The 16,304-nt window shown below is 34.9% G+C and overlaps 3 protein-coding genes across 7 annotated transcripts; 2 read left to right on the top strand and 1 right to left on the bottom strand.

Moving 5' to 3' along the window:
• Nucleotides 1–291: 291 nt before the first annotated feature.
• LOC123210300 (putative pentatricopeptide repeat-containing protein At1g64310) lies at nt 292–2,800 on the top strand. Of its 4 annotated transcripts, none has more exons than XM_044628571.1 (2): nt 292–2,125; nt 2,522–2,800. In XM_044628571.1, exon 1 carries the CDS (start codon nt 410–412, stop codon nt 2,066–2,068), a length of 1,659 nt encoding a protein of 552 aa, XP_044484506.1. In that variant the 5' UTR covers nt 292–409; the 3' UTR covers nt 2,069–2,125; nt 2,522–2,800. The 4 variants fall into 4 exon arrangements, with proteins under 4 accessions (XP_044484506.1, XP_044484508.1, XP_044484507.1 ...); XM_044628573.1 differs by having other exon boundaries at nt 2,627–2,711; XM_044628572.1 differs by having other exon boundaries at nt 2,502–2,618.
• LOC123210299 (disease resistance protein RPM1-like) lies at nt 2,318–4,839 on the bottom strand. The gene has a single exon (XM_044628569.1). It carries the CDS (start codon nt 4,611–4,613, stop codon nt 2,493–2,495), a length of 2,121 nt encoding a protein of 706 aa, XP_044484504.1. The 5' UTR covers nt 4,614–4,839; the 3' UTR covers nt 2,318–2,492.
• A 5,651-nt stretch (nt 4,840–10,490) lies between these two features.
• On the top strand, nt 10,491–12,794 carry LOC123211069 (protein LATERAL ORGAN BOUNDARIES-like). 2 transcript variants are annotated; one of them, XM_044629595.1, is made up of 2 exons: nt 10,491–10,785; nt 11,746–12,794. In XM_044629595.1, the coding sequence occupies exon 2, from the start codon at nt 11,751–11,753 to the stop codon at nt 12,309–12,311; it is 561 nt and encodes a 186-aa protein (XP_044485530.1). In that variant the 5' UTR covers nt 10,491–10,785; nt 11,746–11,750; the 3' UTR covers nt 12,312–12,794. The 2 variants fall into 2 exon arrangements, with proteins under 2 accessions (XP_044485530.1, XP_044485529.1); XM_044629594.1 differs by having other exon boundaries at nt 10,491–10,838.
• Nucleotides 12,795–16,304: the final 3,510 nt, after the last annotated feature.

Raw genomic sequence — 16,304 nt, 5'->3', positions numbered from 1 at the left:
CAGTTTCCGTGCTCGAAGTAATCTGAATTTTCAGTACCGTGCGGCAAACCCTTGTATTTTTATGTTTGCCTAATTTATTTTGAATATTTAATTGAGAATTTAGATAATACAATGTAATATGACTGAATTATTTTAAATAAAGAATAAAGTAATATTCAATTATATTATGATATATCAAAATCAAATAATTCTCAAGTAATCTCGTTCAATTCATTCAAAATATTCCCATTCCATTGGTTTCCATTTATCATCCTTCTATTTTTTGATTTATTCTTAATAAGACTATTGCAATTATTTTTTTATTCTTTAAATAATTTTCATTCTGTAAGTTCCTAACCAAATTTGCCGACAAACTTTAAACCTCTCAACCTTAAATGTTTCCGTAAGGTCCGTGCCGTGCAATTCGTTCATGTTCTTCAAACTTGATTCCCTTATCTTAGAGGTCTCGAAGTCTCATCAAAGCCTGTCAAGAACCAAACAACTGCATGCTTTTGTCACCAAATCCCACCTCTTACATGACCCTTTTTATGCCACCAAATTAACAAGACTCTATGCTCTGAACAACGACCTCTCTTCTGCTCGTAACTTGTTTGACAAAACTCCACAGAGAAGCGTCTTTCTTTGGAACTCTATTATTCGTGCTTACGCGAAAGCCAACAAATTTGATGATGCAATATCTCTATTCAAAAATATGCTCAGAACTGAACTAAGGCCCGATAACTTTACCTATGCGTGTATTTGTCGCCTGTGTTCTGAGAATTTTGATTTACAAGGACTGAGACTTGTCCATGGAATGGTAGTTTCAGGATTAGGAGTGAATTCTATCACTAGTAGTGCACTGGTTACTGCTTATTCAAAGCTAAACCTTATTGATTATGCGAGTAAGGTTTTTCTTCAGGTATCAGACCCGGATCTAATATTGTGTAATTCCATGATTTCTGGTTATGAATATTGTGGATATTGGGACAAAAGCTTGCAGCTTTGGAATTGGATGCTACGCGTAGGGAAAAAGCCAGATGGGTATACTTTGGTTGGGTTGATCTCGGGTTTAAGGGAATCGAGATTGTTATGTATGGGCCAAGGAATTCATGGTTTTTGTTTGAAAAGTGGTTTTGATTCAAGTGATCATGTAGTTAGTGTACTTGTGAGCATGTATGCTGGATGTAAGTGCATGAATTCTGCATGTAGTGTTTTTAGTAGTTTGTTTAAGCCTGATTTAGTTACATGGTCTGCTTTGATAACGGGTTATTCTCAATATGGGGATTATGAAAAGGCATTGTACTATTTCAGGAAAATGCATATTGAAGGCAAGAAGGCAGATCTTATTTTGATTGCCGGTGTGCTGGTTGCTGCTGCTCAATCAACAAATGTGTGGGCCGGTAATGTGGTGCATGGTTATGTTATTCGGCGTGGGTTTGAATCAAGTGTTATGGTTTCTTCTGCTCTCATAGACATGTATTCAAAATGTGGGTTTGTGGACTTGGGAACTCGTCTTTTTCAGACTATGTCAGAGAGGAATATTGTTACTTACAATTCAGCAATTTGGGGTTTAGCTTTGCATGGTCTTGCATCCCAGGCCTTCAAAATGTTCGAGGAGATAATAGCTAAAGGATTAAAACCTGATGAATCTACCTTTGCTGCTCTCCTTTGTGCTTGCTGTCATGGCGGCCTTGTTAATAATGGCTTGGAAATTTTCCAGCAGATGATTGAGGACTTTCACATCCAAGCTAGAACTGAACATTATGTTTACATTGTGAAGCTTATAGGGATGGTTGGAAATTTGGAAGAGGCATACAGCTTTATCCTGTCCTTGCCAAAGCCGGTAGATTCTGGCATTTGGGGAGCACTATTATCATGCTGTGATGTACATCAAAATTCAGAATTGGCAGAAATTGGAGCTCAGCTGCTGTTCCAAAATTATCCAAACAAAGTTTCTTATAGAGTGATGCTTTCTAACATATATGCTAGCAATGGGAGGTGGGATGATGTGGAGAAGTTGAGAGATTTAGTAGATGGTGGACTAAGAAAAGTACCTGGACTTAGCCGTATTGTTGGCACTAGTGATTGAATTTGGAAATGATGTATAAAATCCTCTTCGCACCAAATCATGGACAGAACTGGAGAGGTAAAAAATTAGTAAAATTTATTTTGATTACACATGCTCCACTGTAGTGATACATGGCAAAGGCTAGAGATGACTACCAAGTATTAATTTATATTGTTAATGGAACATATTGAATTCAAAGTTTTACTATTACTTATTATTATATAACTATATGAGTCTATTGACTCAAACAGGGCCATAAATACTATTATATTATCAGATAATGTATTTGTAATTTATGAAATCCAAGTTTGTGCTAAAATTAGCTTTTTCACGCAAACAACATATTGAGAACAGATACACACACACATGTACATCCAAACTCAAATCTCTGAAATTCAGAATGTATTGGTTCAACAAAATTCCTAAAGGCTAAAACTTCTTCTCTTCAACCCAGCTTATCTCCCTTCTCAGCAGGTGTGCATGGTGGTGGTAATGGAAATAACTCTTGCAGAGTTGACATAGGCATGTATGATATCTGTGGAATGGACCTGATCTTGTAATTTTCCTCTCCTCCATCAGGTTTCAACCTTTCTGCATGCTCATCAAGTAAAGGTATTAATGTCAGGTGCTTCAATGTGGTCACAAACTGCAGTCCTTCCGGGAGCACCCGCAAATTCATACAGTTACGCAAGTGGAGATACTGCAAGCCTGGTAGCGCTCCTTCTTCTATCTCTGTCCATTCTTCCAAGAAACGTGAAGCAATGGTGAGAATTTCTAGCTTGGGGAATCCCCCAAACCTGCAGAATTCTTTCCCCAACTTTTTTCCATCATAAGCATTCCACAGGATTAATATTTTCAGATTAGGTAGGTCCTGAAGTACCAATGCTGGGTTTTCAGACAGATGAGAGAAACCCAATCTAAGCTTCGTGAGCCTTTCCATTGAGCTAAACCAACTGGGTATCTTTTCTAGACGTCCTTCGAGTCGAAGTTTCTCAAGAAGTGGTGGGGGAAGGAATGACTCCAAAAGGACAAGTGTTCCTTTGATGAAGTTTTCTGCTTCTAGAGATAGGCTCAGAAGGCTCTGCATCACCATAATAGAAGCAAAGAGGTCACCAACATTCTCTTCAGCCACATCTAATACTCCCAATCTTGTGAGATGAATCAGTTTACTCAATTCTTGTGCAGTGCCACTGCCAGAATGTATACCTGTGAGGCTCAAAATGTTTCTCAGCCTCTCAATTCCTGGTGGTAGCTTCACCCCGCCAACATTTATTCTCTTATACATTTTGATGTGCCTCAATCGTGCAAGGTTTAGGACCTCGGGTGGCAGTGCTGGAAGGTCCCCACAGTGTTTTATGTCCAAAGTTTGCAGGGCTCGTAAATTACCAAGGCTTGGTGGAAGCTCATTTAAATCTGTGTGCTTTACGCCAATATATGTCAGGTGTATCAAGTCTCCCACTTCTTCTGGTAATCTCTTGATCTTTGTACGTTCCAGATCCAGGATCCGTAAAAATTTTGCCCCATTGAAATTTAACCAATTCCCATGTTCTCTAGAGAGATCTTGGCTCCCCAAGAAGAACAAACCTCGAGGTCGGACATTGTTTAATTGGAGCGCCACTGTTTCCATGTTTGAATAAACTGACACATGGCGAGCAATATGGGGAATTACAGAATGTGAACCGGTACATGCAGCAATGAAGTTTTCTTCCTCCAGTTTGCGGAGAATGATCTCATGGCAATCAGGGTTGACAGTCAAGCAAACCCTTTCCCCTATGTGGTCATCGTTGACTTGGAGTATTCCCTGGTTGATTAGTTCGTTGATGTTTTCTTTGGCTGTATCCTCCTGTAATTGCCCTGGCTTTTCTTGTGCCAGGCCTTCGGCCACCATTAATCTAATCAGTTTCCCTTTGCTTATTCGATGATTGACGGGGAAGATACAACAATACATCAGACAATACTGAAGGTAATAAGGTAAATCATTGTAATTCATCAGGACTTGAGAGCTTTCCTTTCTATCTTCCTCTCCAATAGTCACTGAATCTTTGGCTTCTGCTATCTGGCTTCCTTTAGTTTCAGGAGAGTTTTCCTTGTTATCTTTCTCCTCTACACCTATGGCGGCTGGTTTTCCTTGTGCTGATGTCTGACCTTCTTCTATCTCCTGAGGCTTATTCGTATCAGTTTCATTGTTTCCTTTGACAGTAGTTGAAAATTTCAGTTCTTCCATTCTGTTGATAGTTGTGGCAAGGCGAGATACTATTTCCTGCAATCCATTTGTGAAGCTCTTGGTCAACTCAGACCTATCAGACGACCTTTGCTGATCCATCTGAATGATGAATTCATCAGTCAGATCATCTGCGTCACAAATTATCTCTCTCAAGACATTTGTCCAAGGAGAAGCATTGGCATCAGCTTTTGTATTGCATAGATCACCAGAAACCTTTAAAATCTCCCCAAGTTTGGTTATTAGGCACTCCATTTGATGTTTAATTCCACAGAAGATTTCAGTTTCCTGAAGTAATAGAAAATTCAATCTGTGTATGAAGAACTTCACCATAGCTTCTGACATCTTTTTCAAGTCAATGATAAGACACTGGGTTTCCCCGGAGGAGATTTGTAGTGCTACTCATTCACCCTGCTGGGTTTTTATGGCCTATTAAAAAGCTATTTCTTAGTGAACAGCTGTGCAGAAAGACAGCAATATTATTGTTACATGGAAACGGAATGGAAAATGACAAATGGCAAGTGCCAAAAATAGGACTTGAAGACTTATCATACCTAGAAAAACTAATTTAAAAAATTGGAGTTGATTGACTCATTCATGTAGCTTGACGTGGGAGCACCGGCTGTTATAAAGTCAAGAATGAGCTTAAACAAACCTTCCTCACTCACAACTTGCATTGCACGGCAAGAAACAAATATTTTAAGGCCAAAGGACTATTTCCCACTTACGATATGTTGTATTCTCAAAGTCATATCTATAAGGTTTAAAAAATTAAAAATTTTTTTTGTAGATTAATTACCATTAGAAAAAATAGAGATAAAATTATTATTTTATTAATAATATTAAAAAATATAAAAACTAATTATATTTTCTCTCATAAGTTTTAAAAATTAACAATTTTACTTGTGTCTAAAGTTTTTTAATTTTAAAAATTAACATTTCCCTCCAAACCTAAAGTTTTTTTCTTTACTCCTCTGGCCATTATCTCCGGCACGATGACCTCGCATCTTCACCCTAAAAGTTGATCGGCATACGATAGGGCACAATGACCTCCCCTCTCTAAATTTCTTCGTCTCTGACGAAGCGATATGGAGAGAGGAAGCGTTGGTCAACATTTTATGGTGGAGAGGGGAGATCGTCGGTGTTGGAGATGGCGGTTGGGAGAGAGAAGGAAAAAAACCTTAGGTTTGGGGGGAAGAGAGAATGTGACTTTTCAAAGTTAAAAAACTTTAGGTAGAAATGAAGTTGTTAGTTTTTAAAATTTATAAGGGAAAATTTAATAAGTTATATATTTTTTAATAATATTATTAAAATAATAATTTTTCCATTGTCTCTAACAGAAAATTTTAATCGCAATTGGTCAACGGGTTAGATTTTGGGTTTTTCAAACTCTGCAGGTGTGACTTTGAAAATGCAACTTCACTTGGGTAGGAAATAGTCATTTGGCCTAATTTTAATTAAAAGAGAAAGAAATAATTAATACAAATACAAATATAAGTATCAAAGATATGTAATCATATGTTTGAAGTAAATTATAATTTTTTAAAAACTTAAGGGTAATAATATAAAATTGTAGGCAGTTTTCAAAACTTCTAAAAAAATTTGGAGTTTTTTAAATTTTAATATACTCCTCAATAATTTCAAAACTTATAATTACATTTAAAAAAATGTATAAAAGGTAAAAAATTAGATGTGTAAATATCATATTACTATAAATATATTTTGAAAATAGATAGAGTGAATATAAAATTTTTAGAAATAAGATAAAGGAAATATCCATTTGCCCTCTAATATGTTTGGAAAACGTATGTATACCCTATTTATACTTTATATTATGATCTTTAGACAAAATAATATTCATATTTTATAACCGTCAAAACTCATGGTTAACTTAAATAGAGAAGTGGAAAAATGTCATTTCATCAAAGGCCAAGAAAGTAATTGAAATGAGTAATTCATACATTTAGGGCCTGGATGTTGTGTATGACGTGGGTCACTGTGTATAACTACATACTCCGAACCGGAGCTCCATTTTTTTATTGCTTGGTGCGGTCCATGAATCCATTTTATAGGCCCATCGTTGTTAGACTCAAATCACTGGAGTCCTCATCCATTATATAGGCCCAACCAAAATCTCTGTTACCAGGTTTTCATAATTGCATACACTCAGTAGCCGTGCGCGTGCCAACTTATTTAAACAATTAAACTACGCATGTACTAGTTTCTGATACAAATTTACTGAGGCTGTTGCTATATGCTTAGGTCTGAGACCGATCTATATAGACTTTGCTTTCACTCTTCCGAAGGGGCCAAATCTTCTTGAATATATATAGCCTGTAAAATGTGATTCTTTTTCAGTTTTTCTTGCGTAAGAATCAGAATAATATATATATATATATATATATATATATATATATATATATATATATATAACAAGTAGCACGTTGCCTACTTAAAAGGGTAGCTTTCTGGGTCTTCAATTATGGAAGTAAGAAAAAATTGAACATTCAGAGCATCCCACAAGGCCGATTTTTCATATGCGCATGCATGAGTTTATTTTGCTCGTTCATATCCTTAAAAACAACATAAAATAAAGAATCTATGACCCTCACTACCACTATTATTGAACCAGTGAACATGAATAAACAAATCAGGTATATAAACCAATAATCGCATGTCAAATGAGTAGGAGCATTCTTAATTTGAATATTATTTATCTTTTTTTGCTTTCATCTGGGCTAATTTTCATACCAGATATATTCCCATTCACATACCGCAACTGGAAGCTGACCCACATCCAAACAGTGGGCGTGGGAATATTAATGGGACTCTCTCAACTCTACACTCCTCAAACAAATAAAAGAAATTTAATTAAAGCAGTGAAAGCGAGATAAGAGGTAAGCATTTGAATTAAGTAATAAGGTGGAATGGAATTGATTGAGAATGGTAGTGTGAATGTGGAGCCAGCAGGACATGATTACAAATTCAGGTCTTAATCCCTAATTAGAATAAAACAATATTGTAATAAGCAACACACAGTCTCCCCGTAAGGCTGAAGAAAATGTCAATGATTGCCTTTCTTAAATCATCATCTCACTCCGGCCGCATAACTACAACCAGTCGGTGCATTCAAGAGATAAGGCCAACAAATCAAGACAAACTCAGAGTGTTTTATGTAGAAATGTGAATACAAATATATATTTTTTTATCGTAGAAAGCTGCAGTTTAAGGTAAAGATTGAGCTTTCATATTTTTGGCTACTTAACTTCAATGGGGATGGACTTTATTCATATACCAGGATAACTTATTCTTTTACATCCTTTTATGGAGATGAGAGTCTGTACAAGATTTTGGACAATGAAATAGTATGCCGTAAATTCCCAATTTCTACTGTCTTTCTAATGGGAATCACTAGGATTACTTATATGGACGAAGGGTAAGAAAAAAGAAATGAAATTTTGATGTCTTTGGCTATTTTTGGGGGACAAAAAATAACCTGAGAACATGGGCATTGAATTTATGGATAAAACCCTTATCCTGGGAGGACTAAAAACAGCAGAAGAGGACAGGCTTAGCCAGACTGAGAGTGAGGGGCCACGACATTGCCAAAGACCGAACGTTCAAACATTAATGGTGAGTGAGTGATAGAGACTAAGACTGTCAATACCCCACTTACTGCAAACCCTATTTCTCCCTATCTTTTACTTTATGTCTCTAGGTACCCTCTTTTCCTTTCTTAATTCATTCATATTTTATAACTTTATTAGTAACAGTAACAGTATGATCTAGATGCATGAATACAAAGAATTAGGATAAAAAATTGACATAGCCAGTAATTCATGTTGTTCAATCAAAAAAAAAAACTTTATAAGAGGGTTTACGCCAATAATATTGCTATTGATACGAGTAAAATATATCATAAAATGATAATCTAAGTTTAATATAATTTTTTATGATATGATCTTAATTTTTTTTAGTTCTCTACGTACTGTTTATATTTATAATAAGAGAGTTATTATAAAAATCGTTATATACTTTATCTTTTTGATTATCCTGATTATCCCTATATGAGACTTTTAGAAGATTGATGATCTTTCATAATTTTAACTTTTAATTTGAAATTATTCTTTGATAGCCAATAAGTTTTTAGAAGATTAATGATCTTCTTCGTTTTTTATTTTTGAACTTGAAGTAGTTTTTTGATAGCCAATATCCATTGGAGTTGAAGGTTGACCAAGCTCACATCCATGTGTGTGGATTGATGTTTTATTTTCTTAATAAGTTTATTTTCTTGTGTTTAGTAAGGCTATGAGGTTCCTCCAACTCTAATCATGAAAGTTGATAAAAAAATTTTATGTCATAAAGAGATGACATTCAACATCATCATAGCCTTTAGAATTCTACATAAATCCGATACTATTCTTCATGTCACAATCAAGTTGTCAACTCAATCACTGTTAGTCACCAAATAATTTGACCTGCCCTTGATTGAAACCCTTCAAGCCAAACCTTGGACCCCTGCCCTGTTCTCCACCAATTCATATCTACAGTTAATCAGTTAATTAACCAAGACTATCTTAATTAATTGTCCATTTCAGCTTTATACAAGGATGATAGCTGAGATAATCAACTCTTTAAAATTAACTTAAAAAAAATTAAAACTCTTTAAAACTCCCTTTGGACTGATTCATAGGTTGCGTGTAGACAATTTAATAATAATTCCTTAACTAATCTTACTGCAGGAATCAAAATATAATATACATATATACAACACTTAGAAGTTGGGTAGTTAGGCTGAGTGCTGTTATTTAAGCTGGTTACGTACAGATATAATTAAGTGGTTAATTTTTATTATATATTTAAATTGTTTAATGAAAGCATGCACTGCGGTTTTTGTGGGAAGATTCTTCCCCTTTGATATTCTAAAGTGAAGAAAAGCCACAACAAGTTGAAAATAGGGAAGCAATCAATTTCATTGTGTTTTCAGTGGAATGAAATTCAAGATCACTCAATTTGAAAGGATCACTGTTAAATCTGTCAATTTCAATGCTAAAGCATTGCTGTGTAAAGGTCATCGATCGGCTGTTACGTTTCCTTGTATTGACCATCAAGACAAAACATGTGGAATAAGACCACTCATTCCCAGCCGCTAAATCATCAATAATACAGAGCTACAAACTTAGACAAATTGATTATTATGGCCGAGAAGAAAGCTTCTATTTTTTTTACTTTAGTTACACAATTTATGTTTGAAATTGGGACAAACATAGAAGACTACGGGCTGATCTCAACAAAATTCCTTGCTAAAATAAATTAATTAACAAATGGGTCCAGCCCATTCACAACCCCAATAAAGAAATGATGTATTATATGTATTTAGTTTTGAATATCTAATTAAATATCTAAATAAATATGTGAATAATTTTGAATTTACTATAATGTATCACTCTTTTACTTTTGTATATAATTGTTTTATTGTTTTTACAGTACTCTTTGGCTGTATCAAATAGAAACCTAGCTAATAGAGAGGTAGTTTAACGAGTTAATTTTGAAATTGCTGATGTTCACAGAGATATAAAATATTCCACACTGTTTGTTCCTCAAAGTTGAAAATATGGTGAATTTAGTTCATTTTGTTGATTAAACTTGTGTTGCACATGTGGCATAAGGAGGGTGCATTGCCAGTTTGTTCTGCAACTCTCATAATCTTATCATTTATCAGCTCACTGGTTCTTGTATATAACTGTTGGTAGAATATATAAAATTTGAGTTAGAATTTTAATCGGTTTACTTTGACCTACCTTAAACAAGTTTAGTATATGCTTTTTTCAGGATTTACATATTTGCAATTTCAGCACAAAGGGGATGGACGATCATTCACAAGAATTATTATGAAGGAAGAAGATAAATATGATTTTGCAGCGACCAAGTGTACTAATCAATATTAAACTTAAAACATTAATAGATAAGAATTGAATTAAGAGGATCACCTGTATTAATTTATATATAGCTCTTGTAAGAAATATATGTGTATATATATAAAAGATAAGAGAATAAATTAGTAAAAGATGCATTGTGTTAATGTGATATATATGTTATTAGTTTAGCTTTATCAATGGCTTGGGTTATGGAATATATGGTGTCTCAGTGCATGAGAAAAGATATGTTGAAGAATGAGAAATAGGAGACATCCCCACATCACTGATATTATTATTAGATGCAAGGTCATATTCATTCTTTAGTGTAACTTCCATTTATTGCCCTTGTCTTTTGCCTCCATTGCTTCTCCATCCACTAAATACTCTTTGCCTTCCCTTCTCTCCTATTAGAGTTTTTTCAGCTTTCTTTCTTTCTCTCTCTCTCCGATTCTTCAGTTAGGGTTTACTCTTTCAGGCCTCACCTCCTGCAATTATTAAACCTGTGCAGCTTCCAGTTTCACTGTCACAGACTGATTAGCCTACTCTATCTTGGAAGAAACAAACAACAGCTCTAGAAAGAGCTACTTCAAGGGAAAAAGGTACTTCCCTTTTATATTCATCTCATCATCTAAGAAACCTAGATCACCAAGAGGTAAATATACATATAGCTGCTTTCTTTCTTTTTATGTGTTATTAGTTCTTATGACCTCTTGTGTTTTCTTGCTAAACAAAAGCCTAAAGTGATACTAGATTCCTCTGTGTTACAGGCTCTAATTAGGGCTTTGCAGTATTCATTATCTTAACACACATGATGAGTTGCACCAGTCAGATCCCATGTTCAACTCATTTAACAAGAGTGTTATGAGTTCATAATTACTCATGCAACTGGATTCTTTTAAATTTAGAAGCCTAGTTTTGGGCTGGAGAGGGAGAAAAAGAGAAACTACACAGCTAAATTGAAAATCAAAATTAAGAGAGACATTCACAAGTCCCTGCAGAATAGTTGATGGGAGAGTATATATATTTAAGAAGTAATTGATCTAGAAAATTAAATAATCAGAACAGTGAGCAAAAGAGAGTATGTCAGGGAGATACAAATAAAAATGTCCTTTCATCTAACTAACAGTGACAATTAATCAGACTTTGTTTGAGTGTCTGTGCGTGTGTTTATGTGATTATGAAAGAGAGAGAAAGTACTGTATTCTCTTTTGTTTGAGTTAGGGCTAGGCGATGGCATGGTGTTTAGACATCCCGGATGTGGTTCTCTTTTAATTTTATTTTATCACCAAGAAAAATCATGCTCAATAACTATATTACAAAAGTTTCTAAATATAAGACTTGAAGGAACTAAAGTTGGGGGAGAGGAAACAAAATAACACATCTGAGAGATAAATCAAAAAGATTTCGCTATATATTGAATTTTGCCTTGTATATTAAATATGTGAATATGCATTTTTATTATTCCTTGCATAAAAAAAAAAAAAACTGTGCTACTTAAAATCAAGGAAGTCTTACAAGAATGGTTTTTGGATGATTTTGTATGTATCCTGTGGGTGCAGTGAAAATGGCTTCATCCAGCTCTTACAATTCTCCGTGTGCTGCCTGCAAGTTCTTGAGGAGGAAATGTATGCCCGGTTGCATCTTTGCACCATACTTCCCTCCAGAGGAGCCCCAGAAGTTTGCCAATGTTCACAAGATCTTTGGTGCAAGCAATGTGACAAAGCTCCTTAATGAGCTGCTTCCTCACCAAAGAGAGGATGCTGTGAATTCCCTTGCATACGAAGCTGAAGCAAGAGTAAGGGATCCGGTTTATGGGTGTGTGGGTGCCATCTCATTCCTCCAGAGGCAGGTGCAGAGGCTCCAGAAGGAACTTGATGCTGCTAACGCCGATCTGATCCGTTTCGCCTGTAATGAAATCCCAACAGCCCTGCCTGCACCACCAGGGGTGAGTTCGATTCAACCTATGGCGCCTCGCCAGAGGCCAGTTGAGTTTAGTAGAAGAATGGGCAATGAAGGAGATGCATTTTATCAGCCTTCTGCTTACTCTCATCCTTATATTCTTCCTTGGAGTGATAACCCTTCAGGGGATACCAACGATGGAGGAGGAGAAGGCAATAATATGTGAAATTCTAAGACCCTTAAAGTGGTGAAAACCAATCTAGGGTTTTCTCTGTGGACAAGACCTGAAAATCAAGTTCCCATTGGTATGGTACTATATATTTGGTTGAGGTTTCTAGCTAGCTAGGCGCACACGGATTCTTCTAGCTAGATCACTTTGAATTTATCTTAGCAATTTATTTGGTAAATTCAGCATTTATCATCCTAAAAACATGGGGTTTAAGCATGGTGTCAGTTTTTCTAATGTGAAATTTGAAAACATAAGATAAGTAAGGCTTTAGAACATAGAGTTTAGTGTGTGGCTACTATAGCTTTTTCCTTCTGTCAATTGCGCAGCTCTAGCCATGTGCATGCGGAGTTGTTGTCCTCTGTGTCATTGTTAATTGATGCTTAAGAATAAAAGGTTTAAGTATATTAAGTAAAGAGGATTCTCTAGCCTCAGTCTACGGCTTAGTCCTCCTTTACATATATCTATTATATATTCTTCTTACCTTTCTTTCTGCTTTGTTCTTGAGGACCACCGCCTTACTTTCTCACAAATTTTTTCTGGACCTACTTTGCCGCAGACTTGAAAAAGATATACAAATTAACATGTTAAGATGGTGAGTTATACTGATAAACTATGAAATAATGCATCAGTGTTCACATGTTAAGGCTTTGTATGAACGAAACAGAAATTAAGCAGTATACCTAGCTGCTTTTCCACTTTTATGCACCAAATCAAAGTCTTTCGATATGTCATTTTCATCTTATTCTGAAAAAAAGAGCAACACTGTAATGTAAAATCTGTTTGCTTTGGATTTCGGTCTTTATTATTATCAGCCTGAGGAAACGATCTCACCTTACGCCAATATCTATGCATGATGGCAAATATATATCTAAAATAGTAAGTCACAGTCGCTGTCCTCATTGGATCTGATATGTATACAAAGTAGCTTCTTCTTTCTTCTAAGGGTTTCAGCTTTTTTTTTTTTTTTTTTGCCTAATCCTCAGCTTTTCCTGTTTTCATCCCCAGTATTTCTAGACAAAACAGTTTCTCCTTACACAAAAGTCATCACAATGTGAACATCTCGCCCCCTAACCAATCCTTTTTCTCTCTCTCATACTTTATCTTATATTAATTTCTTTAAGCCCTCAGTCAGACTGATGTAGATACATGTTTTTGCATGCATTTATGATAAAAAAGAGACATATTCATCGGGGAAAATGATTAACTATAAAAAATAACTAATGTGTGTACATATAGCCAGAAAAAGAAAATTAGGGTTATGGTTTATTTAACCTAAAACAACTGTTTGGTCTTCTGCAAACAGTTTCTAATACAAGTTTAAGTTTAACAGTAATAATGATGATTTTTGGGAGAAATGTGAAAATTGACTTTTCCTTATTTTCTTCGACTGACTAATTCTTTCCAATGTTTTCATTCTGCAATTCTCCTTTTCTCTCTATCACTCTTTAGTTCATATTCACACACTGTTAAGTATCAGTGCAAAGCTTTGATCATGGCGGAAGACGACCATCTCTTCTGTTTCCTCTTCACTTTTTGTCAGTCTACCTCTCTCTCTCTCTCTTTTAAACAGACACCTATTTATACTGTAGCCTCATGTAGAAATTGTCCTCTCACTCTCAACTCTCAAGTGTCTCTGGATTGGGGTCTGGCAGTTCCAGTGAGGGTCAGTCTACTGTCCTCCAATTCATCGTCTCCTTTATTTCTCGAGATTGCCAAACACTCATCTTTTTCTTGGAATTTTTGGTAAACCAAATCTCAATCTTCTGATCAGATTTTACCACCATATATTCCTCAACATATAAAAATATATATTTAAAATGCATAATAGTATATATGTGTCTCTTTCTGTGTGTGCATGTGTGTACATTAGGAGTTTGGTTTGATGCTTGTACTGTTGATGACAGGGAGTACTCAGAGTGCGCAAGCGTGGGATGAATAACATGTCAAGTTAAAGTTGGAACTGGGGCTTTTCTCTGAAAAGATTAAGTCGCAAATTAATTGAGAATCCTTCAAACCATCAAAAACCCTATCAATTTTTCTGCAAAGAGCAAGTTAAATTGGCAATAAGATTTATATATAATATTTATTATCTTATATAATAATTATTAACAAGGACAAGACAAACATCGACAACAACAGGACGTGCGGGTCCTTCTACGCTATGCAATGCAGTACGCCCCGCCCCACCTTTCTCATGCTCTTCCCTTCAGGGGGCTTTGAATGACAGCAGGGGACTCTTGTTATTTGTATCTTTTAGCTCGATTTCTGACGTTTCACACGGACACACTCAATCACTCTCTCTCTCAAAAATAAGAATTAGAATTTTGAGATATGTTGTTTATTTTTAGTTTTCTGTACTTGTACTGCTCAATTGATATCAAACATTATAGGGGTATTTTTACTATTATGGATGGACTGGACTCAGTACCTAATAATATTTCCTCACTACAACAGTATAAGCAGAAATTATTGTTGTTTCCTGCAGCAGAAATTTCCCTTTTTTTTTCTTTTTCTCTATCTTGTTTATCATTTTAACTTGTGGTCCAAGTATTTGCTCCTTCATCTTCACATGTACTTCCAGAGAAATTTTATTTCAGATTGTTCTGTTTGCCTTATTGGTATAATAAATTACATTGTTTTTGTCTGGAAATCCACTGTGCATTACTGCAATGGCCCCATTGGCACGCCTTAAGTGTTTCTTGGCATGAAAAGATCTTAATAATACAATCTATTGGGAAGCACTTTATATCCCTTTTGGCAGCCTTAAGTGTTTCTGGGCATTGTTTAATTCAATCACTTGCATATATTTATATAGCTCCTATATGAAAATTATAGCTTGTATATTCAAAAGCATTGCCGTTTGCTGATAGTAATAAACTAAACTCTGTTAAGAATTTATACGTAGTCGTTGCCCTCATTAAATATATTCAAGAATCAAGAAGAAATCTTACATTATGTGATATTAGATATAGGATAGGAGAACTAGTCTTTATGAACGCACAGGTTAACTGAAAAGGTTGAATAATTTTTTACCCTCTTTTTCACCATTATTGGTGCCATTAAGATCATAGACTGTAATAACAGTAGAGCGAATAGCAGGTTACTATTATTCTATAGCAAAGCAATTACTAGACGCCAAGATTTCCCATATATATCAGTTGTTGATAATTATTACACAAAAGAAGTTAACCAGAAAAAGGCTTTGAAGTGGGAATCCTAATAATATCAAATTTATACTCTCTGGAACCCTAATAATGTCGAAACGAATTCAAAATAAGGATAAATTTAGGAGGAGTACAACAGGCGGAAAGTTGGGGATGTTGATAGCAAAACCCTTTTGAAAAAGCCATTGGTTCAAAAACTCCCCCCTCTCTCTCTCTCTTTCCTTTTCCTTTTAAGCAAATAGCCTGAAGTTACTTCGTTCAAATGAAAAAATTATATTATATACATGCCCTACTTAGCTAATATATTAATATTTTCGGACCCATTTTAGGCATCTCTATTTAGTTTTAAGTTCTTCATTATTGAAAAAAATGGAGCCAAGACATTCTTTTTGCTGCTGATAAATGCAGCATTCATAACTTAATTCGAAATGGATAGTAAAGTTTGATATATCAAAATATTAAATTAACAAAAATGTTAGATTAACGGTTTTATTTTTAGGATATTAACTCCTAATATAATATTGTGAATCCTTATTTATGAGGATTCCTTTTTGCTTAAGATTAGGGATAATATTCTATTTACATTAAATTTATTTCTCTTACAAATACACATTTTTATTTACAATTTCTATTCTTTTAGGACTTTGGGTTTTTTTAGGATTAGAATTCTAATTATTGGGTTTTTTCAAGGACTTAGTTTATGGTTAACCTAAAACCATAAACTAAGTCCTTGATGCATACATTACACTTTCTAACCCAAAACTTAACTTTGTTAATAAAAAAAGTTTTGATATAGATCTAAAAAGTTAAATTACTGTTAACTCTT

Source organism: Mangifera indica, chromosome 3 (genome assembly GCF_011075055.1).
Source record: "Mangifera indica cultivar Alphonso chromosome 3, CATAS_Mindica_2.1, whole genome shotgun sequence".
In the NCBI taxonomy this organism is placed as follows: Eukaryota; Viridiplantae; Streptophyta; class Magnoliopsida; order Sapindales; family Anacardiaceae; genus Mangifera; species Mangifera indica.
This window is presented reverse-complemented; position numbering and strand designations above follow the sequence as displayed.

Coding starts and splice junctions, on each gene's coding strand:
- LOC123211069 (XM_044629595.1), top strand. CDS start 11,751: ATGGCTTCATCCAGCTCTTACAATTCTCCGTGTGCTGCCTGCAAGTTC.
- LOC123210299 (XM_044628569.1), bottom strand. CDS start 4,613: ATGTCAGAAGCTATGGTGAAGTTCTTCATACACAGATTGAATTTTCTA.
- LOC123210300 (XM_044628571.1), top strand. CDS start 410: ATGTTCTTCAAACTTGATTCCCTTATCTTAGAGGTCTCGAAGTCTCAT.